The sequence below is a fragment of the Hetaerina americana genome, unplaced genomic scaffold (genome assembly GCF_022747635.1).
Source record: "Hetaerina americana unplaced genomic scaffold, ioHetAmer1.1.p SCAF_12, whole genome shotgun sequence".
Classification (NCBI taxonomy): Eukaryota; Metazoa; Arthropoda; class Insecta; order Odonata; family Calopterygidae; genus Hetaerina; species Hetaerina americana.
The window spans coordinates 16,337,619-16,365,609 of NW_027286292.1; the positions used below are offsets into that span (position 1 = coordinate 16,337,619).

A 27,991-nucleotide genomic window follows, 5' to 3' on the forward strand; every position below is an offset into this window, starting at 1 on the left:
AATTAACTAGGTCATTATTCAGGTCTAAATGCCAACAAGTAACCATATTGAAGAAGAAATTTGCAGTGTGTACTATCAATTAGAGGAAATAAATGCACCTCCTTGGGAAGAAATATTTAATAGTTATAGGAGGTTAGAATGAAGTAGTAGGCAAATGGTGAGATAAGAGTAACGTACAAGTATGGTACTGCTGAATTAGGAACAAGGAATGGCAGCGAGAAGGAAGCAATAGGTTCTGCAGGAGATAGGGATTCATTGTAACAAACACTTGTTTTAAACATTGTTGCTTCGTGATTTTGTCAATTTCTATTTTTGACAAACAGTAAAAACAAGAACAACAGAAACTAACATAACTGGCACCATACGCATAGCTCGACAATCCGCCAAGCCCAGATGGTTCGTTCGGTCTCAAGCAACTAGCGCCGCTAGTGAGCGGGGCTATAGTCCACATCATGGCTACCAGATTGCACCGGTTCGCACAATTATTGCACAGACCACGTACATCAACTGTAAAAAAATTTGAAGCCAACGGTAAGGATATCTATCCCCTATCTAATTCTCTAATCAAGGAAATCATTGTGTTTGTTGTAGAAGCATTAGCTATGTTACTCAACTTATGTTTTGAGACAGGATATTTTGCAGCTGCTAAAATTCCTAAACAGTACCTGTCTACAAGAAAGGTGATAAAGATGTTTTGAATAAATACTACCCCATTTTCATAGTCTTTGTTTTCAGCGAGATTTTTGAAGCTATAATAAATAATCGAATGTGTGATTTTTAGCTAAATAACCTGTTTTCCAAGTCACAGTTTGGTTTTCAATCTGGGAAGTCTACAATTACAGCGGTAAAGTCCATAGTTAATTAAGACATTAATGCTTTTGAAAACAGGAAATCAGCTTCTGTGACATTATGTAACCTTAATAAGGCTTTTGACTGCATTAGTCATTCCATATTGGGTACTTTGAAAGATAGGCTTCTATGGTGCCAAAGGAGTTGAGCTGAAACTAATAAAGTCATATCTAGCAGAATACCACTATTGTGGAAATTAATGGTTTTCAATCTACAGGGTTCGTCCGGAAAATAAGTGTACTGACTCCTGGGCTGGGCGCGCCGCTCCAGGCGCGCCCAGCACCGCTCTGACGGGCTGCAATTGGAGGGGGGTATGTTGGCAAGCGACGCTGAAAAAGGCAGTCGGCTCTGAGCTGTGGTGTAGTGAGGAGCTCTGTTAACGCGAACCTCCACGCTTGACCCACGTCACGGAACGCGATGCCGAAGTTTTTGGAGCAGCGTTATTCCATCAAATTTGCGGTAAAGCTTGGGAAATTGTCTACCGAAAGTGTCGGTATGATTAACCAGGCTTACAGGGAGTCACCCATGTCCAGAAACATGATCTTTCGGTGGCACAAGATGTTCGTGGAGGGCAGAGAAGAGGTCGACGACGAGTCTTCGAGAGGTTCCCGATGATGCCTTCGCGGGAGCATTCCAGGAATGGGAACGCCGCTGGAACAAGTGTATCGACTCACAAGGGTCCTATTTTGAGGAATATTAGCTTAAGATATGTAAAAGTGTAATAAATTTTTTTTCCTGAGCTCAGTACACTTATTTTCCGGACGAACCCTGTACAATTCTTAAAGTAACATGTGGTGTCCCAAAGGGTTCTGTGTTATGTCCAATACAGTTCATCATCATGACCAATGATTTACCATTTAATATGAAACCTAAATCAGTTTTATATGCTGGTGACACTATTTTTGTAAAAATATATAAATATCTAGAAGAGGCAATGTGATTATCTGGTAATGCCTGAAGGCAGACTAAGGAATAGTTTGATAATAATCATTTGGAATTTAATGCTAAAAAAACTATATAAATGTGTGGACTCTAAAAGCAAAAATAACTGAAATTAAAACTACTAAAATACTAAGGATTTATACTGACACAGAACATACCTGGGAGAGTCACATTACTCAGATCTGTAATGAACTGGATAAAGTTGTTTACATGTTAAGAAATTTTAAACTTCTCATTGAAAATGAGTACCGTTTAACTCTTTACAAAGTCTTCTTTCCATCTTGAATTATTTTGGTGAGTAATGGGGTCATTCCCCACATGTTAGACAAATCTTAGAACTACAAAAGAGAGCTGTTCATTCTCTCACTAATACTCCACCACATAATTCTTGCAAACTTTTTTAAATAGGACGTGGAACCATGTCTGTATTTAATTTACATATCTTTAAAGCTATAAATCATGTGAAACTTAATATATAAACGCACCCATTAAGATCTGCTATCCATAATTATGCCATTAGTAGTAATGGATACTTGAATATTATAGACTGACATTAACTTAGAACGCATTTTATAACGCAAATATTCGCTTTTTAGCTGTGTTGAAATCAAATTGTATCCTGAGTTTCAAGAATAGGTTATATGCCTGGTTACTTGCTAACCCACATTATTTGATGATGAATTTTTCATCATAACCTTCATCACAAATGAGAATTTATGTTGTGTTAGTTTATTTATATTACAATCTATTTTTACATAATTTAATGAATAATTTGAGTAAATACAATTATTATATCTTACATGGTTTAATTTGGCTATTTGGTCAATTAATTTCACATTTATAGACTGGTATCAATTTAGTGATTTTAAATTATAATTTTTCAAAATTAAATAATGTAATTTATTGAAATAACTAATTAAAATTGAAAATTTCTATTACTGGATATTCAATATTTTATGTAATTTTGATCATGCTTCATACACGTTCTCCTGATGTTGTTGGGCGACGATGCTATATCATCCTTTTCAAAAAAGAGAAGGAGAAAATATACCCAGCAGAGATATTAATGAAATAAATGTGTTCATATGTGAAAAGAAAACATACCAATTCGATAGTTATTTTATTTGGTATATACGAGCAAATGTTAAGAGAGAGCTTTGAGGATTAATTATAATAATATCTTTAAAATTATGATGATTTTTTAATAATTCTAAATATATTTCATTTGAAGAACCCTTCATTTTGTTTGTTATTTAGTTAGTTGTGAGGCCTTCTGACATTTTGAAAGCCACTTTTTTGGGCTACCCATGCGCTATTATCATCCTTCTACTACTTTCCATACTTCCCAGCATCCTCCATCGATTGTGCTGAATTATTGTACGTCATTTGTTTTAAGTTCAACTGTGGCGTCTGGGGCTTAAACGGTGTCTAATTGTTAGTGCCAACCTAATCTGGTGTTAGGTAATATGTCTATTATCATTTAGTAACGCAGGGCACTTTCAACTGCTGTGACTGTCATAGTTTTCTACTCTGAAGAATTTGAAGGTAATTACATGAGAAATACGTTTATCCCGTTCTGTAATAAGGTTTTCATACCACGTGTATTCGGAGGTATTCATATATTTACCTCGAATACAAAATTTTTATGAAAAGCAGGTCTACGTCATGTTGAAGTTAGGACGGATTCATACTCGAGCAAGTAGTCTCAGGCCATTTTTTCCCATGTGCATTAATGTTTTCCTAATTCATTTGCTTGGTGCTCCTCGTGTCCATGATGGGAAGTTGCTTTGATGAAGTGTGGTATTGATTTGTCAAGATCAATTGGGGTGTTGTCAGTACATTCTTCGGGTGTTTTACGTTACGTTGGTAAATTGGGAATTGATTTTGGAATGATTTTCTGGCATACGATGTGTTAACTCTGTAAGCACATCCATGCACTATCGAGGCTGTGAATAGCATCATACCCAAAAGCTTCAGATGAAAGCTTGATGACATGTCATATAAACATCGCTGGGTGAATTAAGAACCTTAATTTTCAGAGTAGTTTAAAAAAATTTCATTCACCCTTCATAACCTCTCGGATTTTTTAAGGACATCCCGCGAAGAAATTGTGATTGCTTTATTTCCTCTATTATAGTATGATTGTCTGATTGTGTTTTACAGTTTCGAAATGGGCAAACGGAAAGGAGACAGCGAATCGATAGAAGTATCGGCATCTCAAAAAAAGAAGAAAATTATTAGCGAAACTAGCAAGCCGACTGTTACATCTTTTAAAGAGCCAAAACTTGAAGATCCGGATGATTCGGGTGTTTCAGCTGACCACGAGGACAATTTAGCGCCGCAGCAGTATGAAACCAGAAGGAAATCATTTGAAAAAACTGGAAATAAGCAGAGTAATACATTTTCTCCTGTTATTGTTTGAGTGTAATTTATTTATTGTGGAATATTTTTAGAAACTTAGGCACTCATTGGTTCAGTATTCAATTGCAAAGTACAATATTGTAGTTTTTGACGCTGGCATCAATTGTCACTTGATGAAACTTAAGTAGTATTTTTGCTTATTTTTTCATATGCTGGATTGTGGACCAAGGAAAGTGCCTATGTTATTCTTAAAAATAAGTAATTTTCCTTCAAATCTTCCATTTAAACTGATGTTTTATTTTGTCGAAGGAACTTGAAAATATATTAGGCATATTTATTCCTTTAGAAAGTGTAAATATTAAATTTAAATTGATCTAGTCATCTTATGGTTCAGTATTACACCACTATTTTCTGCATTTACTTTTCATTTCAAAAGAAGGGGTTCAATGTAAAATTCACTGAAAAAAACAACACGTTTTGATTACCCAGTCTAAGATGATGTTTTTCCATTCAATTCTCAACATTTTCACCAGCATGCTCTGCATCTGTAAAAAATGTTTTATATGAGTCCCTTTATGCTCATGGTATGTGGCAAAACCTTTCATTTCATCAATATTATGAAACAAAAGTAATGTGTATACTTAATGCATGAGCTACTGATACCTTATAAATCAATACTTTTCAGCTTTTGCCATGTGTGTATTACTTTTATTTTTTGCTAAATTGTTCATAAAAAATAGTTAAGCTTATGATCTAGCTAAATATTAAATTTATTGACCTCGCCCATGTATGCAGTAATCAACTCATTTCCTATAAGTCCCATGCACATCATAGACATGTGAATAACGGCTTGGCAAATACAATATTTATTGAAAAGAAAAATACTTTACTTTTATCATTTTAAAAATAATAATAAGCTTTCACTCTTGGCAGTTGCCTGGAAAACAGCATATATGTCAACCTCTCCTTGCCCACGTCACATCCTTGATGTGCTTTTTAGGAAATTTGATTTAAAATGAATTCATTATGTGTATTAATTTATCATTCGGGGTGTAATCTTTAATTATGCTGGGAAAGTTGGAGGTTTTCCATGTTTCTGAAACTTTTTTGTCCCCACTGGCCTCCACCAATATCTTTCAACTATCTCATGATGTTTTGTAAATGTGTCAATGCATCCATTGAAAGCCCCAAAGTTACAGTTACAGGGTAGAGAAAGTGTGAGGGGTGACCACTGTGCATGCATTGTCAACATTCTCCTATCCCTTCCCTTGTAAGTCAGGCCTGAAAAGGGTCAGGTGTGTCTTTGCTCAAGAAAAATTATATTTTTTGCCTTAATTTTGTGTTGATAATAATCCAAACAATGATCATCAGATTAATTGCCTATTATTATTAAAAATCCACTTGTGCTGATAGACAGTGTCAGGTGGCACGCAAGCCCCAAGTAATCACAAAGGTAAAATCAGTCATTAAACAAAAGTGCACTTAAAGGGAACTTCAAAACGCAAATCTCTTTCACAAAGCAAGAAAATCCCCATCTCATTAACATCAATCAGCAAGACAAAAAAATATAAATAAAAAAAAATTAAGCTGTTGCATACAATTTTACACCACACATCAATCAAATTATTACATATATTCCTTACATCTTTTGTTAAAAGTATGCACTCTGTTATGAAAGGGCTTGAATATTTTTGCAGGTAAGGTGTTCCAATCAACAATTTTTTTATTTAGAAAAGAGAATTTTTTTAAATTCGTTCTTTGTGCCTGGCATTTTACTTTGAATTTGTGGTCATTTCTCCCTATAAAATTTGGGTTCCCCGCCTCTTTCCTAAGATCTGCCCAAGCTTTCTCCCCCCTACAGAATTCGGAACATTCCACAAAGTCTGCTTATTTTCCTTCTAGTTTGTAGAGGTTCCCAGCCCAGCGTTTTTAGCATTTCAGACACACTCTCCATCATCAATTATAGGTGATATTGCTTTCCATGACTCTGACAGAATTGATTTGTGTTATGTTAATTAAAACTTACAGTCTGAGTGGTCAATATTGTGTCATATAGGTCCAGTCCTATACAGGGGTGGCATAAAATTGTCTTCCATCACTTGCAGCATATTTTGTTTCTTTAAATGTGCAGTTAATTTAAGACATGTTCATTATAGGTATTGGAAAGAAACCTGATTGGATGAAGTTTAAGGAAAAGAAGAAGGTTTTGAAGGTGGAAAGGAAAAAGAAGAAATCCTTGTTTGAACTTGGCGTGAGATCAAAAGAGCTTTGGGAGGAGCTTAGAAGAAAAACCTGCTTAAAAGAGAAGAGAAATGAACTTATAAAGGAATTGCATAGCTTGCTGAAGGGAAACTATGCTAAGGTAAATTGTTTCTCAGGTCTTGCTTAACATTATTCAGTGTTTTTTCACTTCTGTTATGTATTTTTGGTTTTGAGTATCAAATACTTGCCTTTATCCTAGCTTAAACATGAACTTACTTTGGATTTGTTAGGATGGCAAAATGCTACCTTCAAATATAAATCATTTCTCTCAGGTGCATAGAAAGTCAAATGTCAATTGGGAACTAAGAGGTCTGTCCAGAAACTATACAGCCATGCATTATTTTGAGAAAAATAGCCACCTAAAAAAATGAAGCCTTAGTCCCCTTTGAAGTGCTCCATTTGGAACCTCACATACTTATCCCAGCATCTCTTTCACTTCTACAAAATCGGCTAAGTCCTTTTTCAGAATAGTCATCAGCTACCTCATCTCGTAGTAGTAGTAGTAGTTTTTAGGGGAGGCGACCGACAGCTAAGGTCATTTGCGCCATAGGGGATGGACAGGAAAGGATGAAGGGTGGAGAGAAACCCGGCGTCGGCATTAGCCTACTCTTTACGAAAGGCGCCAAGGGGTCCGCAGCTTAACGTCCCATCCGACGGACGCCGTACTCACTCAAAGTGCCCTCCACAAAGCACCTCAAGTAGGGATCGAGATACCTCTGAAAAATATTCAACACCGCCGGGATTTGAACCCGCGCCCTCAGGGTGGGAAGCCAGTACGTTAGCCCCCTCATCTCGTTGTCTTTCATTGTGCCAGCATTGAGAATTTCATGCACCAGTTGCAGGGGAATGGCTCCTAGCAGCAAACGATGACCTAGGCTATCTAAAAAAGGTCATAACTGGAGATGAATCCTGTGCCTGTGACTATGACCCTGAAATAAAATCTCAGTCATCCCCTTAATCGGTTGATGAGATAAAAGAGAATGCGATGAGGCAGCTGATGACCATTCGTAAAAAGAGTTAAGTCAATTGTTTTGAAAAGTGGAAGAGATGGTGGGATAAGGGTGTGAGATCCAAGGGGAGTACTTTAAAGGGGACCCATGAGATGTACATTTTTTTCTCTCAGTGCATATTTTCAGTTGAAGAGATATTTGTCAAAGTGTCAAAATGGGTTTAAGGAAAGACCTAATAATGGGATAAATGGGACACTTTGTATTCCATGTGTACTATCATCAATTTTTGATAATAGCAAACCTTTACCATCAATTTCAGTAGCATTGAAACCCTTGAGCATTTTTATACTCCCTAAGAACGTCCATTCATCTTTCTTTCATTCTATGTTTTTGTCCATTCATCATCCCTTATTTCTTTGGCCAACCCTTGTTCCTTTTCAAGTGCACCTCTCATAATCCATGTATCAAGAGTCTGTATAACATAGCCTTGTCTCTCTCTCTCTTAATGGTTGTCATATACAACTTGTACCACCCATCATGTATTAAGTCAAAAGAGGCTTTTTGACTTTTATGATTATTACAAGATAAGGGTATACAAGGTTACTAGCCATTTAAGCACCTGTGCCACTTGTACAATTCCCTGACAATAGTTACGTCATTCTAAAGGTAATTTTCACCAGTTTTTTCCTCTTTGCTTTGGGCAAAACCTATGCCTAATGATATGCCAGACTTGGTGTCACTAATTTCCACAACCCTGTCCCTTGTGAAGGGCCACTGGTAGCAGCAAACCATTGTCCTCATCTCACTACTAGAAAGTATATGCAGTGTACTAACAAGCCAAATTTCCTTAAAGTCTTCTTTCATCAACAATTTCCTTTTAACAACGGTTGCTTCTATATTCTGTGCCCTTTTCTGCTTGTCTGCTTTAAGGATTGCTTTTGTCATAGTCAAATATACTATTCAGTCAAGCCTTTTTTGTGCGATTTTAATAAGCACAATTTCCTTATGGCACCAAATGGTTTTGGCTGTCCATCGAGAGTAGGTGGAGCAGTTTACCTTTATTGGCAATCTCAGACCAAGATGATCACAGTAGTAAGAATATAAGAATAATTCCATTAGGTGATAAGGTTTCCCACGGAGGAGGGATTTGATAGTAGTAAAATTAAGATAAGACCAGTTAAAACTTTGCTGTGGAGAATGGTTTTGTATGGTTCGGAAACTTGGAAGAAGCAATATGACAGGCTTTTGAGATTTAGGTGTGGATAATTATGGGGAAGATAAAATGGAAAGATAGGAAATCAAAACAAGGAATTGTGGGGTAGATGAGTGTTGTAGGAAGAAATCCGAAGAAGTCAGGAAGGATGGATGTAGACCATTTTGATTGGTGGTGGAATGAAGAAGAATGTGATAAAGGAGGAGGATAGTGGGGAAGTGAGGTAGGCGTACCAGGATTTGGGGATGTTGGATGGAATTAATGGAGACACAATTTATGTGGAATTGAAGCAGTTAATTGTAATGTGGGATGTCAGGTTTTATCTTGATATGCAAGGCTAAGAAATGTTGGAAATTACCGTCTGGATCCATCCAAAAATATACCTTAGAAACAGCTTATTTCCAAGATTTTAAAATGGAGCATGTTTAGTTTATAATAATAATAGCAATAATAATTTGGCTTTATTCGGGTGAGATTGAGACTCTGGCAATCCCTTCTTCCATCAAACCCCTATATTTATGTTACTTTAACTGATGAATTTGTGATTTGTGGAATTCTTCCATATTTCCTGTATTTTAAAATTTTGTTGAAACTGTTGAAGAATAAAAATATTGGTTTTATAGGCCTGAATAGGCATTCATGGATCTATAGGATATAGATTCGTGCATGCATTAAAATGTTAATACTAAAATTTGGTTTTAATGAGAATTTGTTTCTTTTAGGCTGTTTTTTCTCATGATGTTGGCCGTGTGGTGCAATGGCTCCTTAAGACTGGCCAGAAAGAAGTACGCGATGATATATCAATGGAGCTGAAGGGACAATTGGTGGAAATGTCACAGTCCAAATATGGGTGTTTCTGCGTGAAACAATTGCTGAAGAGAGGGTCCAAGGAAGTCAAAAATACAGTGATAACTTCTTATATGGGAAATGTTGTCAAGCTAATGAGTCACAGAGTGAGTATATTTAGATTTTCCATTTACGTAAATATACTATACAGTAATGAACACAGTTGTGATTGCTGTCTGAAAAATGCTTCTTTTAACGTCATAGGTCACAAGAAATCCATTGCATGTATCATTTATGTAGCATTTCATGCATCATTTTAACACATTGTAGCTGAATGAGCTTTCTTTGACTCGCAGCCAACCCAAAAGTGTGTTAGAGGGAACTGCAATGTGGAAAACGCAAACTTGGTTTAAAGGCACTGAGGTTGGAAGAGGGTGAAATGTGGGCCTCATTAAATGGGGTTTAGGAAGTGATTGCTGACTCGTAGAACATTAACTACTCAGTTTTAGGCTAAACACTGAATGACACACATTTTTAATGTTTCCTGTCATAATCTGGGAAATTTGATTTCTCCCCTGAAGAGAAATGATTTATTGTAATAGCACTCCCTTAAAAATGATAGCATTTAAAAAAAATTTGAGAGCAATTCCATAATTTTTAAAGCTATTACCAAATGAGTCCCTATTTTCAGATGGTCACTTCAGTCCAATTTGTAACTTCGTTTCTTGAAATTCTGTTCACTGATTGGTTTTATTTTCTAATATTGTGTATTTTTATTGCTTAATCACTAATTTCTTTCAAATTGGAACCATTCTCATAACTTTTCCTAGGGTTAGATGAGGAAATGATGATTAAGGATTTGGTCATGATTGAGATTACAGTAAATTCCTTCATTTGCACTTTCTGGGGACCCAAGAAAATAGTGTAAAATATGAGAATGTTCAAATTGTGGGAAAAGGAGAAATTTCATTTTTATATTCTGCATTATCTGCTGAAGTCTTTGTCTATGACAACATTGCATGCTTATAACATCAACTGGAATTACTTCATCAGAATCAACATAAAACCCTGGCTTCTTAAAGCAGTTATGTAGCGTAAAATCCTTACCTTCCTTCCAAGCCGATGATATACAAGTGTAAAGTATAAAGATATAGTGTAAAGTTTCCTGTACAAGTTGGTACACCAGCGACAAGTGGCTGAAGCTACTCACTTCATCTGCATTTGTGATTAGTAAGACAGTAAGCTTTTCCTTGTTACGCACCCCTCTGTGACATTGTTTTCCTCTGAAGCAATGTTATGTGGTTGAAAAGTTCTTCAGTAAGTAGTGGAAGTTCATTGCATTACCTTGAAATATAATAATGAGAATTATTCATGTAATGGTAATATGTCTGCTGCAAATTTCTCCCTTAAATTGGTTTGAAGTAAAAAATATACTGTAACTAACCCAAAGGTTGGTTGAGGAAGTTAAGGTAGAACTGCTAAACCCATAGGCATGTGAAATTCATACATCAAAGTAGGGGAACCATGCTCTTGACCCTGTGTTTTCCCTGGAGCATCTGGCCCTTGAATAATTGCACAGCTTGGGTGAACTGAGGGTGCCCAGAGGTATTGCCCAGAATCCAACGTGGGCCCTCCAGACATTAACCCAGTACTGTACCCACTGGACTTCTACATCCCCCCTGAAAAGCAAACTCGGTGTAAAGTAATAGTGACTGATGAAGTATATTGCCAAAATGAGTAACATTTTAAATTAAAAATTTGGCATTATGGAGAAAAGACTTAACATTAAGCAAAGTGATACCCGTTTCTCATTATTTGGATTCTCTTTCTTGAGGGACTTCCTCCTTGAAAGAATCAACTTTTCAGAGGGCATATGCAGCGAGGATGAACTACAAACAAATTTGAAGTACTCATCTCTGGATGATGCCCTCCAAGCACATCTATAAAGAAAGTGCTGTGTTCAGAGTCCTCAAAATATGGGTGCATAATTTGGAGCACAGAATGGTGTGACTCAGTGGTAACAACAGAATAATAGTACTTTCCAAATTGCCACATGACAGTAGGATCCATTGGTTTTCAATGAAAGTGGCCAGACTAATTTGATGCTGTCACAGTGGTGCAGGGATGATGTTGGTGACAGTAGAAGCATCTAATCCTTGTTCCTGTATGCATGATTCTTTCAATAGTCATGCATGATGCAGGGGCCATGTGGATGTTACGCAATGCAATCCTTATTCATTAGTTTTGACATACAATGCTAGTAGGAGCTGTAGTGCTCATATTATTTTTCATGTTTTATCAAAAACTGCTATCATGAATTTTGTTAGTAATTGATCTTTTGTTTAATATAAGGTATATATTATGTTGTATTTTTCATTCTATAATATAACTGGTTAAAACATTTTATTAGTGTTTCCAAAGTGAAAATATAAGAAAAAGTCTGTGTTTCTAAATAGAACATTGTTGAATGATTACAAATGGCCATTTGAAATGCTAAATACATTCAGAGATTACATTCAACCCATATTAGATAGACCAGATGGATTATGGTTATCTTTTCATGCCATCTATACATTGAATACTATCAGTAGGAGCTTACCATTAGTTTTTCATTCACTTTTTCCCCATTCATTAATAAGTGGTGTGTAAAATGCTATAAATTGGTACATGCCATGACAAGACATTTTCTACCTTGCTAGTATATGCTCCTTTGGAATATTGGGACATAAGCCGTATAACAAATAAGGAGGTAATAGTTGCTTATTGGAAGGAATTATATGCAATACGCACATATATTTAGTGTTAAAAGACAGGATAAGAATGGGCTTCATAGATTTTATTTCAGTTTACTTTTGTTTCCACCTTTTTGAAGGGACCTGGAATTATAAATATTTTGACCAGTGAAACATGCAAACCAGGGTTGATGAATGGCAAGTTACAATGATAATGTCAATTGAATATCCTAAGGGTAAGCAATTTTGGGCTTGAAAATGTTTCTGTTCATTCCTTAGCTATTTGGCGAGATCTGTGGCCAAACAATATTTTATTTAGTCAGTCTTAGGAAAAATATATTATTCCTTTTCAATAAATACTGTAAACTCTGGCAAATCTGGACTTTATTGGGTTGTCTGGATTAGGTAACATTCAGATTATCCAGGGTTTCGACACATTTAACCACATTGAACATTTTTCCTCTCTAAATTGTTTATCGCCAACAACTTCTAGTGACTCTATATGCTCTATTGGAGCCCTAATGTGCAAGAAGATCCTATTCAAACATTTAAATAAAATTATCGCTGATTTGCTCCAAAATTAAGTTAAGAAATACAGGAGGACCTATTTTCGAAAAAATACAATGGTAATAGATTCTTAAATGAATTATTTCAGTATTTAATCTACTCTCAATATTAATATAACAAAGTTATCAAATTTTAATTTAAATAAATGAGAGCTTAATTTCAGAAAAAAGGTGCATATTTTTTTCTGTAATTTTCAACTGTAACGGCTCAACGTATGGTTGCCATGGTTATGGTTACTTAGTTTTATCATCTGCCATCAAAATATATTTATTCTAATAATTGGTTGTTATCACCAAAATAATTGTAGATTTTGCAGCTGATGTAGTTCGATTTTGCCACACAATTTCTTGGTTAGTGCTTAATCCCATTAGATTTTAGTGAAAATTCTATGGTTGATGTTCTATGGATTGTTTTAATTACTAAATTGTGATCCGAGTCCGCACCCTTTCATGGGAAACTACAATTTGGTCATGCTGTTCCTAAATCTGTGCCTAACCATAACATTGTCTGATGGCTTGCTGAGTCACCTGGAATTTTCAATGTATACCTATGCCTTTTGTGGTGTCTGAACCAGGTGTTGGTGATGATTAACCCCTGTCTCCTGCTAAACTATTACTTTCTCCCTGTGGTCATTCCTTGTTCCTAAACTAGTCCCAACCTTCCTATCATATCCTCTTTCACCTATCATTGTATTCAAATCCCTGATCACTATCAAATAGTTCCCCTGAGGAAAGGCCACGATTATGTCCCCCAACTGTCGACGTACCCTATCAACTTCTTCCTCCCAATGATTGCTTGATTACATGTATACCTAAGCAATGACTGAATACGTTAGGTCTGCTTTTACTTCAACCAAGAATATTCTCTCAGTTGGTTGATCTATTTTTACTATGCTTCTTAACTTTTTATTCAATAACATTGCTAACCGCTGCTGACTCTTCCCCTCCACTGTATATTACTCCATACATTCACTCCAGTAATCTCTGCTTTCCTTCTATCTCACTGGGATCTGGATTGTGCAGTGGTTAGCACTGTCTTCCCACCCTGAGGGCCCGGGTTTGAATCATGGAGGCAGTAGATCTATTTCAGTGGTATCTGGATCCCTACTAAGGTGCTTTGTAGAGAGTGCTTTGAGCCATTCTGCTGTCTGTCGAATAGGACGTTAAATTGGGGACCCCTTGTTGCCTTTCAATAAGAGTAGGCTAATGCAGACTCCAGGTTTCCACCCAATCTTCTTCCTTTCCCATACATCCCTGATGGTGCAAATGACCTCATCTCTCGGTCAAATCCCCTACTACTAATACTTCTATCTCATCTCACACATCCCTAAAAAATCTATATTTTCACTCTCTATCTCTTGCTTCATGTTGTCTAATCATTGTCCTAACATTCCAAGTTCTAATTATAATTCTGTCGTTTTCTGTCTTCTGTGCCACTGCTGTCACTTTGGCTTTGCAAGTTTGTCAATAGCTGACAAAGTTAGAAGCTTTGCCTCCCTAGTGCTTTCTATACAAAAGCAATAATATCATTCATTGCAAAATGGTTCAAACCTAAAATTCTGCTCTCTAAATGTAAGGGAAACTTTGATGTCTTTATTATTTAATTCAATTTCTGCATTGGTGGTTCCATGACATTCATTGCTAAGTGGCCATGAATTTAAGAAGTGAATTCATGTTCACCATTATTTAAAATTATTTTTGTTTTTTTGACTATACAACTGCTGTTATTTACCTTGATTATATTTTTTTTAGGTGTCCTCTCCAATAATTTCTATGATATACGCCACTTATGCAAATAGCATTCAGAAGTGTCATATGCGTCAGGAGTTTTACTGTGATATTTATCGTGTAATAAAAAATGATGATGTGAAAAGTTTAAAGCTGGCTTTACAATCATCTAGTGACATGAAGGATGCAATTTTGAACACTACTAAGAGCAACTTACTAAAGGCTATCAACAAGTAAGACCATTATTTAATTTTTTAATAATATTTCCAAAGTAAAATTCTTTAAACATCATTTAATATATGGATGAAGTGTGGTGAAAATTAACTGAAAGCTCTCTTTTCCTTCGTAATTAAATGTTTTGTTTTGTGGAATTATCCTTGAATGATATCTAAATCTATGTTGAGAACTATTCAAGAACAGTGAAGAAAGATTTGTTCTTGGAACTCTTCAGATAACATGACACTAAAAGTTCACTAACGAGTGACATCCGTCCTATATGCATTTTAGCTTAAAAATTCGATTAGAAAATCTCTAATTGACCATTTCCTTTGCATTGGGGAAAAGATTTTACCCTTGCATTCATTTCACCATGAAAAAGTAGAATGGGCTCTTGTTAGCATGTTTTCGAAGGGGCCTAGAATATTGAACCGACCAACCAGTAAAATTAGTCACCCATATTTGGCATGTCAATCATTATGTTGGTAGTATAACTTGAGGGTAGATAATTTTATGATGTAATGACTGCTGTTCATTCTGTTGGTTAATATTAGGTGATAATATATGATAAAATCGTTCATTTTGTCAATATTATGAAAAATATAATGCCTTGAGTAAATACTTCTATTGCTACTTCATTACTAAAATTTACTCTGTTATACCTTGTAAATCAATTGTTTTTTACACATTCCAGTAAAATGATGAACTACCTCAATAAACCTTTAAATGACTAAGGTAGTTGACCTTGAACAAGTCCATGGTGCATGTATTTAAATAAACTTTGGAAGGCCAATGTTAGGGCAGAGGTGTCCACTATTATCACCTGTGATTTTCGATTTATATTTGGGGAAAGGGTAAAAGAGACTAAGAACTGGAACTGGAGGTAAGGAAATCAAGCTATAGTTCGCCAGTCAGCCAAAGGGTTGCAAGCATTGCTGAGAGCAAAAAAGTCAGTGCCCTAGGTACGAAAAGAGAACCAATGCGAACAAAATGAAGGTTATGAGGTTGTTGAGAAACAGGAAAGTTAGTTAAATTATTAAAGTCAGAGAGAAAAACTAGAGAAGGTGCCTTAATTTATCTATTGTCATTTATGACCATCATCTATTGTTGCAGTGTTTTGGACCATGATTTATCAGTGAAGTAGTAACACAGGAGTAAAGATTACATTAGGCAAACAAAACTTTCACTAGGAGGAGGGAGTTGATGACAGGAATCTTGAGTTAGGAGGTTTAGAAAAGACATAGTAAAACTTAAATATGTGGTATGGTTTTGTACGGCATGGAAATATGGTTCAGTTTAAGGTATTAATTTTTTTGCAGATGCAAAGGTATTTATTATTGTTCTGTTTCCTTCCGAAACCAACTTAAAATGGTAGAATACTGATAATAATCCTTGTGACTTTCCACCGCATTGTTGTTTATGTGACTAAATTAATGACTAATATGATTAGCTTATTTGGATTGTTACACATTTCACTTTTTTGTCTAAATGAATCCCTTGAACAACGTTATATTAATAGTTTTTATATTTACTTGCTTCTGTATTATCTTAATATCAGGACTATCTTATTCTTAGTTTAAATGAATGTTTATTTTAGTCTAATGATCTTGCATTCTTCATTACAGGGAATTGGTTGAGTCTCAACTAGTGAATACAGTGCTGGCAGAATATATATTACTCTGTAGTGAGTCAGATAGGTCTGAAATAATATCAGCAATAAACAGTTTTCTTCCTCTTCTGACTCGAACCAAGGAGGGAGCTAAAGTTGGTATGATGTGCCTGTGGCATGGCACACCAAAGGTAAGATGCTTTTAATGCAACCATATAATGATATGAGTCCATTTACCTGTCAGTCTTGGTACTGATACCCATGTTAATTGATGTTAATGATATCCAAATATAATAAAATATTGTGAAGCTAGCAGAAAAAAACATACCAGTTAATTAATTTCTCTGAAAATAAAGTAGCATTTAACTGCTTGAACATGCTGAACTAGATGAGGCAAGTTCTAGCACCAGTTTAAGTAAGGTAGTTAATCGAAGTGAAGAACTGTTGGGATGAGTTTGGACTCTATTATGTTATAGGTTAAGAATAATAATCAATTCTGCTTGTTATTGCTTGGAAAATTGTCTGAAACTTGACCTTACTACCAATTTTGATATGAAGGAATTGCCATAATTAATACTTACACAAATGTGATTTTATTGATTCAAGGAGATGGCTTAAAATATATAGAATAGTACATAAGATCCTGTAGCATTAGAAAACAGTTTGCAAATGCAGAATATTCAATCAAATTGATGTAAAAATTACAAGGACCGTAATTTTGAAAGCACTGTAATTTTTCTGAATTCTGAGAGTAATGCTCATCAAACGCAAAGACTGTTAATATCGTGTTAGCATTGTTTTGTTGACTGCCAAAATGAAACAAATGATAAAAGTAAAATTCTATGATGCTATTACTATAGCTTATGAATTTATTGAAAATATTCAACTGTAAAAATAAATCAAGTGACATTAGGATTTTTCAGTTCACAATAGGAAATGAGGTTGGCGAGTTGGAAGAACCTATGAAAAGTGCAAAAACGTTTGGTTTGTGCATAAAAAATGCATTGCGGGTGCTTTTAATGCAAAGGTCATTTCCTACTGCGTCATCTGACTAAAATACCCTCCTTAGGCAAGAGGTGATTCATTAACCCAATCCCACTAATTGTGCTTACACGTTTAGAATCCTTTTGACAATGTGTATCTTATCTGTGCAGTGGACTTTTGTTCTTGATTACTTTTCATGATTGACTTTCGTGTGTTATTACCAGATTTCCTTCATACAGCCAAAATTTGATAGCATTTCCCACGTAAAAACATTTTCAATTTGGCCTTAGTGTGCCTTGTGAATGTCAGGCTTAAAGCCCTTGTGAAGTTTTTCATGTGATTAACACTATTGAAAGTCACATAATTTGGTAATTAATTAAAGTATTCATCTGATTCTAATGAATACTTGAAGGGAATAGTAGCCATAAAATTTTTCCATATGGTTTGAAAAATATTTGCATGAAACCTCCCTTAAGCAAAACTGAAAGAAAGTGTAAGATTTAATGACTCTGTTTGTAAATGTAGATCAATATTTTCTCCTTAAATTTCTGGTTATTAGATCTTAGTCATTTTGACTTGAAGAATTTTAATCAGAGTTAATCATTTGTTTTCAGGATAGAAAAGCAGTGATTAAAAGTCTTAAAGGATTTGTGTCAAAAATTGCTGTTTGTGAACATGGTTATCTTGTTCTACTTAGTATATTTGATTCTGTTGATGACACTGTCTTAGTGAAAAAGGTAAAACTTTTGTTTATTGGATCAATTGACTAACTGCATGCTCTAAAGGCCAATATATATTTTCACAAGCCTGACTTACAAGTTCTGTGAACTAAATGGTGTTGGTGTTTTTCTGTTTTCTATTTCCTTAATGATATGCACGTAAAGAAGGTAATTCCTTATTTGACCAAAAAAGTTAATATGTCCTGCTACATTTAAAATATTATATTTTATAATTTCATTTTTAAAACTATACCTGACTTTATATTACATACAGGCATTAATATCAGAATTACTGGATGATGTTTTAAACATTGCCAAGGATAAATATGGAAGACGTGTGATTTTGTACTTGGTTGCACCAAGAGATCCATCATATTTTCACCCTGATGTCGTGGAGATACTAAAATCGGGAGATAACAATACCTACAGGTAATTTATTTAAAACAGCTTGTGTACATTTCACATAGTATATGAAAAAAAAATGGTCTTGTTTGTGCATGAAGCATCAATAATTTTTATTCCCTATATTCCATATTTATAAAACTACAATGTTTTTATTAGCAGTAGTTTACCAGGTTAGGGTGTATTTTGATGGACCCTGGGACAACACACTACTGTACTCTACATCTCTAGCTAATATGACTCAAGAAATGTTAAACTCTCTTTTACATTCATGATTACTTATTTTTTAGCTCTGCATTTAGCTTCTACCTCTCTTAATTCTAAGTGCAATAGCGATTGATTTCCTCCCTCTACCTCCCTTTCCCTTCATTTTTGCCTCTATTACCTCTTTTTAGCATCCATTGCCTCTCAGAAGCTCCTACATCTACCTGTCCTCCCTTCTTCAAATTTCTCCCAACGTGTGTGTGGTACACTAATCCCTAAAATTGCGATTGATTTTGCCCATTACAATGACAGAAGTGATAATTGAAAAAAAATAAAACTAAACCACTACTTGGGTCAAATTGAGTAGCTTCATGCGTGATGTAGGGGAAGTCGAACATAATGAATAACTAATCGTAGCACTTTTCCTCTAAATATCAAGTGGAAAAGTGCTACGATTAGTTATTCACTACATGGGTAATAAAGGAAATTACAAAGTAATATTACATGTGGCCCACCACGTCCAAAGTCACGTACTGTCCAACATGAAAGCCCATAGTAAATGCTGCACTGCCCAACATCATTTCCCAACCTAAATTACACTCTGTCCAACTCACATCCTGGATTGATTCATGCCAACCAGCATCACATCTTGTCCGAAATTACTGATCATCTAACATTAACCACTATCATAAGCCAAATTCTTGCGCCGTCCACATCACATACCCACCAATTTTGCATATGACCTGTGCAGAATTTATCACCTGGTCGTATGCCCTCTGGCTGTCTTACACCTGTTCTTAAAACTACTAATATTTGATGGATAGGGCTCAAACAACTCTCCAGGCAGCTGGTTCAATTCCACAAGTCTTGTTTTTTAAAAATCTTGTCCACCATTCCTGAATGTACTCAGTGATCCTTTCTCCATTATGTAGTTGACAAATAATGTGATACTTATTTCGGATGTTAAGGAAAGATTAGTGAGAACTTTGAAATGGGGCTTGGTTTTATATGGTACAGAAACATGGTCATTGAAACAAGATGGTAGCGGTAATTGGAGGGTTTTGAGATGTGTGTGTAGAGTAGAATGGGACAAATGAAATGGACATATATTTTGGAATTGGAAACTTTTCCTGTTTTCAGTATGAGGACTTGTGTGCTCAGCAGATCAAGCTGCTCTGCTGGTCAGAGAGAATTTGAAGATTATTGCAAGATGTTTTAGGGTAGAAGTAAACTTCTTCCATCCAAAGTTTCTTGTGAGGGGCTGTTGCTGAGATATTTATAAACTGTTCATGAAATATTTTTAAACATTCATTTTTATGTAGAAATTACTTAATTGTTATTATGCTAAATTTTAAACTAATGTTATTTTTATGCATGTATACAAGGGGGTTGTTTGTGTTAGTGTAGTATAATCTGTTCTTCTTGTACTAGTATTGAATTAATGTCAGTTATATATTTTTGGTTGTTATTTTCCCATGGGAATTCTAAACTGTGGTAATTGGATATTGTTCATTTTTTTCCAAATAGCAAAAAGGCAGCTGATGTTAGAAGAGCTGAACTCCTTAATGCAGTACTGGAACCATTTTTAGAGTCTATTGCTAAAGACATATCTCAATGGTTTAGTGACAATTCATTGGGAATGGTGGCTTTGGCTATACTTAAAGCAGGAAAAGGTAAATTGAATAAAGATTTTTATATATATATTTCGAATTAAGTTGGTTTTAAAGTAATTCACTTTTTATTTCAACAATTTTTGAAGGGCCAAAATTGAAGGATGCCTTTAAATTCCTGGCACTTCATGTTTGTAAGGAAAGAGAAATAAAAGAAAAGGAAGAGGCTGTTGCTATTTTAGAAGACCCAGGGCTGCACTTAATTCTGAAGAAATTGATCCTCTATGATAAAGTGAGACATGAGCAAAATAGTGATGAAGGTAAGTTGTCATATAAGCCCTCAGTGTAAAGGCCTTGGATATGATGTATTACATACCGTAACACAGAAGTTGCAATGATCTAGCAGTAGCATAGGCAAACGGCTAAGTGTGCCAGAGAGTGATAGCATTTTATTGATATCCCACTCTCTTGAATCCAAGCTTGTGGAATATGGCAAACAGAGCACATGCCATTAAGTTAGGAGTGATGTGTACAGTGAACATTTACAATTTGTGTTTTCATCTGATATATGAATTGATACAATCATTTTGGAATGATTTCATGGTATTATCAGTATAATGGTATCAGCCTTTAGTGAAGAATCAAGAGAGTGCAAACGATGTAAATAAAATTTGTATTTATTTATTGTAAACGGTTGGAGTAGCCACCTGGCTGTATTTATAATTTCATTCTCAAACTATATCTAAAGGAATATTATCTTACAACTTTAATCTATCTTTTGGCCAACAAATCAAGATGAAATGGCATTGTTGTGATCTACTTAAATCCTAGAGAAAAATATGGAAGCACTTTAATTTATATTTTATTCGGTCACTATTGGTTTTATGTTTTTCTTCCATTTAGTGAAATAGATGGTGGAAAAGGGAGTCAAATGAGAAATTACATATAGCATTTTAAGTATAATTACTATTTACCGCCAATTGCAGTTACTCAAAGTCAACTGGTTGTTAAATTTTCCATGCTTTGATGACCCCTTAAAAAATTGACATTTATTTTGTTTTCACAGCTGACAATGAAATATTATTAATTTGTATTTAATAATTAAATATTCATTGGTCAATGTTGGCCGAATTAAAAGTATGCCAAAAAGCAATGGCTGTGGGTGATATTGGAATATAGGAATTACATTTTTAAACTTCAAATTTAATAATTAAAGTGATCTGCGGATCAAATCTCAAAACTTTGAGGTTTCCTAATTGGAAGTGTAAATTGTATATAAAGTTCTATTACTCTGTTTCTATGTACATGTATGTGTAGGTAAGTGGTGTAGGTTCATTTAAAGGTAGTGAATTTATCTTTTTTTTGAGAAGCTTGGGTTGGATTATTGTTATTTAAAAACAATTTGGGTACAATTTTCTGATTTATGTCAGTGAATGGTTATAGATTAATGATAAACAGCTAGTGACACTACAAAATGTACGTTAACTGTAGTTTAGAAACACTGTTCAAGTATTAGTATCAAAAACATAAGACGTTGAATTTGTTACAAGCTTGAGGAGAGAATTGACGGGTGCATTCAGGGCACTCAAGAACATGGCATTGACTGTCCATGATGGTACATTGGTTGAGTCGTAGACAGTTTAAGAGAAGAACATGTTTAGTTTAGATGCTCTTGTAGATAAGGTACAAGACCAAAGAAAATCCTGTAATCCACCCTGTCTAACTTAAAGGAAAATGGTTTTTAAGTATCTAAATGGTTATTGAAAAACCTTTTGGTTATGGAAATGAATTTAATGTTTCAGAAATGAAATATCCAATTGATTAAATTGGAGAATACAACCGTTATTCAGTTCAATACATAAAAATGGAGATGGCCTAAGAATGAAAAGGTTGAGGTGAATGCTCTCACTTCGGAAGGTTTCCTCTATTTGTTTGTACTTCCGGAGAAATTCTAACTTTGGTTTAGTTCTCAATGCTTTTATTTAGTTAAGCCTTTTTAAGTAACATTAACTTTGTAACAATGCAAAGTAGATCTGGATTGAAATCCACTTGGTTGTTATTTTAACTAGTTAAATAAACAGCCTGAGAAAGAAATATTTTGTGCATCTCCGATTGCCAAGACAATATATAACTATTCCAATGGTCCTTTTTGAAAATGAAAAGAAAGAAAACTTACAAGTTGTGATCAAAAAAAGACCGGACTGATTTAATTCTGCACAAACCATTCAACGGATCAAAACGAGATACAGTACGTCATCTAGCGACTCTTCTGACGACTAGAACATGAGGTGTTGCATTTGTTTACATTGAGTCATTACGCGGCAGCAGCCGTACGTGTCTTAACCTGTTCCTCGCCGCTTGCAATGGCCGCAATGCAGGAGCTAGAGGAACAGCATGTGTGCGATTTGGTGCGGGCAAATCGCAGTTTAACTGTTTGGGAGATAGCCAAGGAAGTGAACATTAGTTTTGGATCTTGTCAGTCAATTTTAACTGACATTTTTGGCATGACGTGCGTCGCATCGAAATTCGTCCTGCAGGTGCTGACTGATGTACAGAGACAAAAATGTGTGGACATTGGTCAGGAACTCCTGGATTAGGCTGATGCCGACCCAGAGTTTCTTAAAACCATTGTAAACGGTGAAGAAACCTGGGCTTACGGTTGTGATGTTAGACAAAGGCCCAGTCTTTTCAGTGGAAAGGTCCTCATTCTCCGTGACCAAAAAAAGCTCACATGTTACGGTCCAATGTGAAGGTCATGCTGGACTTCGATTGGCAAGGGCTGATTTATACGCATAAGTCCCTCAAGGTCAATTTGTCAACAAAGATTTCTACTGGAAGGCTTTGAAGAGGCTGAGGGTTGCAGTGAGCCGAAAAAGGCTGGACATGTGGAGATATAATGCATGGCGTTTCCACCACGATAACATGCCGGCTCGCACAGCACTGATCATGACAGTGTTTTTGCCGGAACCGGAACATCCGTGATCCCGCAGCCACCTTACTCTTCAGACATGGCTCCATCAGACTTATTTTTGTTTCCAAAGTTAAAATCAACCGTGAAAGGGCACCGATTGGACTCTATTGCGGACATTAAAACTAATTGTACGGCGGACCTGAAGAGGATCCCTAAGGCGGCTTACCAGGCAGGGTTTGAGAGTTGGAAGAAACATTGGCAAAGGTGTGTCATCAGCCAAGGCATGTAATTTGAGGGCGACAAGTTCGATTAAGCTGTATCTGTCGAAATAAACAAGTTATAAAGTCAGTCCTGTCTTTTTTTGATCACACCTTGTTCTCCAAAATTACCAGTTGATTAGCCTAAAATTATTTCCATTAAGCACAATGTGTGTAATTTTAGAATAAAAATTTTTTGAGAGTTATGGACCCTATCGATGAATACAGCAAAAATTGGCTAATCTCCATGAAGTGGTAAGGTTCTACTAAAATTGAAGGCTTCAGGAGCATAAATTTGAGGTGTTGATTTGTGTGTAGATTTTTCTTAATGAAAAAAGTGTAAAATCAAGCATTGCTCAGAATTGTCTAGGATTATGGCCAGTTAATTCAAGTTTTCCTTTTATTTACTGTTCTGTGGGAGTAAATGTAGCTCATTTCAATTTCTATTAATTATTCAATTGTATTCTTTTTCAGTGCTCTTCAGTGAAATATTTTTGTCTTGCCTTGATAACAATTCATTGTTAAGGATCCTATCAAGCAATCGAGGATGCTTTATTTTGGTGACGTAAGTTTGTTATTATTACTCTTGCGTGTTTTATTTATTCATTATGGCTGTGTTTTTCACCTTTATAAGTGGTGCGATAGCTTACATTGTCTATTCTTCCTAATCTTAAATTGATATTTCTGGTTTCATTACAAATGCTAGCATTTTTGAACTCCGGATATTATTTATATATTCATATTTTTGGGACCACTGATAGAAGTGTATTCATTCCTTAAAATACAAATATTATATTTTGCTGCTGATTGCATATTTTGTGCAAGTGCTGTGGCTGGTTAATGTTCATATAAGATGAAACTTGAGTAATTTCCAAAGTAAAATGTATGGACAATGTGCAGGGAAACTCTGGAGTGTGTCAAGATTAAAGAATTTGTAACATAAGATTAATGCTAATTGAGAAGATGTAGCTGTATTTATTGAGACGAACAGTTCACAATTTCTTGCCTTGTGAAGCTGTAAGTTGAGGAAACACAGTGTATCTTAAATTAGTCTGTGGAAAAGTGCATAAAATCTTTTGCTATGGATGCTGATATTTTTCAAATTAATTAATTTGTGTGAAGTTGCTTTTCCGGACTCAAAAGAAGTATATGGTTTTGCTGTGAGATGATGCCACAAAAATCCATATTTTGAAATTAGTAGAATCTGGTATTGCTTTTCAATGCTAATACCAATTGTCTTGCATTTGATCAAAACAACACTTCATAGTGTTGTCTGATATAATATTAATGAGATTTATAGGAGTTAGAAAAAAATGTATTAGTTATGTTGGGTGGAGTGGTAGTCACACACAGCCCATCAGTACCTATTTACTCGTGGGTAGACATGTCCTGCTGATCATGTAGATTCCTGTGTGGAACCAGACCAAATTGGCCAAATCACCAAAGGAAAGTGTAAATTTCGGTCATCGACATAATTTGTACGAGGGTCATCCGGAAAGTAGTACCCGTTCGTGAAATAAAGACACAAAAGTAAATATTAACAAACATAAAAAATTTTATTTGAAAGAGGATACTTTAAACTACTTCTCAACATAATCTCCAAGCAAATTAAGGCATTTGTCATAACGTGTGACAAGTTTCTGTATTCCTGCTGCATAGTCCTTCGCCGCCAGCTCATTGAGATACGCGAGGGACCCATCTTGCACAAATTTTTGCATAATGCAGATGGTGTTTAACAATTTCATGAACAATTGTTCGAGAAACATTGGGAAAATGCTCACAGATGTCATCAATTGTGACGCGCCGATCGTTCCTCACGAATTCGTCAACTGAGCTCACCAGTTGGTCTGTAATGACAGACGGTCTCCCCGAACGCTCATCGTCGTGTGTGTTCCCCCTCCCCATGTTGAAGTTGCGACACCACCGCCGAACAGACGACTCGTCCATTACATTGTCTCCATACACCTCCTTTAATTGGCGATGAATATCACATGGGCGAACGTTTCTTGCATTGAGGAATTTAATCACTGCCCTCACTTCACAACTGGCGGCGTTCTCAATTTTTTTAAACATTGTAAACAATCACAGAAACAACACAGGCAATGCTAGCGTCACGCAACTTGGCTCAGAGAAGGCAGACAAGCCACTGAAGCTATCTGACCTCGTCCAGCGGCTACTCGCGTCGTCAGCACTTCATGCGGCACGAACGGGTACTGCTTTCCGGATGACCCTCGTAAAAATGGCCTTGTGATACAGATTTTCAAGGTGATATTTTGCACCTTGTGATTAGGTGTGCTCATACTAAAATACTTTCTATGGATAAATCTACATTGATGCTAAGTTTTCTACGTACAAAGTAAATGTGCAGAAATTAGAACCTGCCACTGTGAAAACTTGTATAACTAATAAATATGTATGTATATTAGGTAGTTGGTGTATGTTTATCAGTATATTGAAAAATACTATTATTAGTAGGTATACATGTTTCTCTTCTCATTTTAATGTGGTCCTTGGCCTTTTCGTCATAAATTTCTCAATCGTTAGTAAAAGTAATCAATGTTAAATTTATTGGGTCATATTAAAACCTTAAATGACTAATTTCATAGAAACCGGCTTCACATGCAATCAGTTGTCACTTAAAAATATACAACTGCATTGTAAATATATTGTTAAATCTTAAATATCTTTTCGTCAAGTCAATAGAATCAACTATATGTAATCTGAAAGAAAAGGGTAAAACAAAGTTACATTTCAATCTGATTACAGGAATGTAGAAAAATTTCCATTTATTTGCATTCATATTGCCCATATAAATAGGCATAAGATTTACATTTCCATTTATACTGTAGCTCATATCTTGATATCATGTAGGAGGTCTTCCAGAATGGATCCAGCCATACAAAATTCTGAGAAAATAAGCCTACCTGGAATAATGAGGCCTTAGTAGTTTTAGGCCTTCAAAGTAGGTCTCTTGGGACCTGACACATATATCCCAGGGTCTCTTCCACTTTTCAAAGCAATCAGCGAAGTCCTTTTTGGGAGTGTTCATCAGTGCCTTGTCGCATTCTCTTTTATATCCTCAACATCAACAATTTTGTGCTGCAGATGCATGGGACTTGCTCCAAGCTGCAAACTGTGACCCAGATTTTCTAAAAAGGTGATAATTGGAGATGAGTAGTGGGTCTATGGCTATAACCCTAAATCAAAAGATCAGTACTTCCTGTGTCACAAAGGTGCTTGCAGATGGAATTGTTTCTCCGAGTGGGTTTGGCAGCAACTCAGGGCCAATTTTAAATTGTCCATATATAGCTAAAAAATGAAAATTCAATTCTGAGACTATTTCAAAAAGCTGTTTTTACATATTATTTTGGCAAGTTAAAATATTCATATTCCATTTATAAATTGGAGCAATCCCTCTTACCGTGGTGAAATTTCATTTCAAAATTTATATATTTCTATATTTTTCCTGTAGACATGTTCAGTGAACTCGCTCATTGAATTATGTGTTTGAATTATATTTCTAATTTTATTCACCTTACCTTTCAGACTGTTTGAAATAATGATTCCAAAGATTAAAAATATGCTGCAAGAAAGGTTGAATGAGAAGATCATTTCAATGAAAATAGCAAAGCTGAAATCTGCTGGAAGTGAAGTGTTGAAGAAAAAACTGAAGGAGTGAAAACTATTTTTTAGGGGAAGCCTGATGGTTCGGTGGCTAACGTAATGGCTCTCTCCTCAGAGGGCCCGGGTTCAAATCCCAGAGGCAGCAGATATTTTTTTTATTTGTATCCAGATCTCTACTTGAGGTGCTTTGTGGAGGATACTTTGGAGTATGCCCTCCGTCGGATGGGACGTGAAACTGAGGACCCCTTGGCACCTTTCATCAAGAGTAGACTAATGCCGATGCCAAGATTCTCTCCGCCCTTCATCCTTTTCGATACATCTCTAATGGTGCAAATAACCTCAGCTGTTGGTCGTCTCCCTGTTAAGTGATGGGGAAGCGTGATGGTTCGGTGGCTGACGTAATGGCTCTTTCCTCAGAGCACATCCCTAATGGCACAAATAACCTCAGCTGTCGTTTGCCTCCCTTTTAAGTACGACTACCTTGTATTTTTTAGGTTTTAATAAAAATTGTAAAACTATCCAGTAACTAATTTCATATTAGGTATAAATATAATACAGATAAATTTATTAGAAATTGAGCTCCAAAAGCAAATAATATTTTGTAATATTAAAGCACTGATTTTTGAGGAATTTGTTACGGAGAATTAATTCTTTGTCAGGGGCATTGGGTCTATGAATAAGCTGTGAAAAAAGATGTTTCAGTGTGTCTTCTTAATTCATATGTCATCAATTTTGTGGGAATGAGTTCTACTATTTTGCCTTTCGGTAAGCTCCAATCTGCCTTTAGTATTTTTAAATTTTACATAACCTCCCCGATAGATAAATTAATCAATTTATAGAGAATGCCATAATTTTAGACGATATAACCCTTAAATTAGCAGACATCAAAGCATTGAACAAGCAAACATCAACAGACCTGACAAAAACAATTTTCATTGATGTTACTCATCAATTGGTATAAAAGTAATAGAAAAGGAAATATGGTGACTTCCAGTCATAGATACTTCACGATGGCGTTCCACATTTACTTGTTTTTGATAAGTATTGACTACCACATAGCATATTA

At 35.5% G+C, this 27,991-nt stretch overlaps 1 protein-coding gene across 1 annotated transcript; it reads left to right on the top strand.

The window, feature by feature from the left end:
• The first annotated feature begins 3,192 nt into the window (after positions 1 to 3,192).
• Positions 3,193 to 27,421, top strand: peng (Pumilio and CPL domain-containing protein penguin). The gene is made up of 12 exons (XM_071583001.1): positions 3,193 to 3,336; positions 3,955 to 4,184; positions 6,309 to 6,514; positions 9,300 to 9,530; positions 14,414 to 14,622; positions 16,231 to 16,405; positions 17,813 to 17,935; positions 18,192 to 18,346; positions 20,051 to 20,196; positions 20,283 to 20,453; positions 23,776 to 23,866; positions 26,848 to 27,421. The coding sequence occupies exons 2-12, from the start codon at positions 3,962 to 3,964 to the stop codon at positions 26,978 to 26,980; spliced, it is 1,863 nt and encodes a 620-aa protein (XP_071439102.1). The 5' UTR covers positions 3,193 to 3,336; positions 3,955 to 3,961; the 3' UTR covers positions 26,981 to 27,421.
• Positions 27,422 to 27,991: the final 570 nt, after the last annotated feature.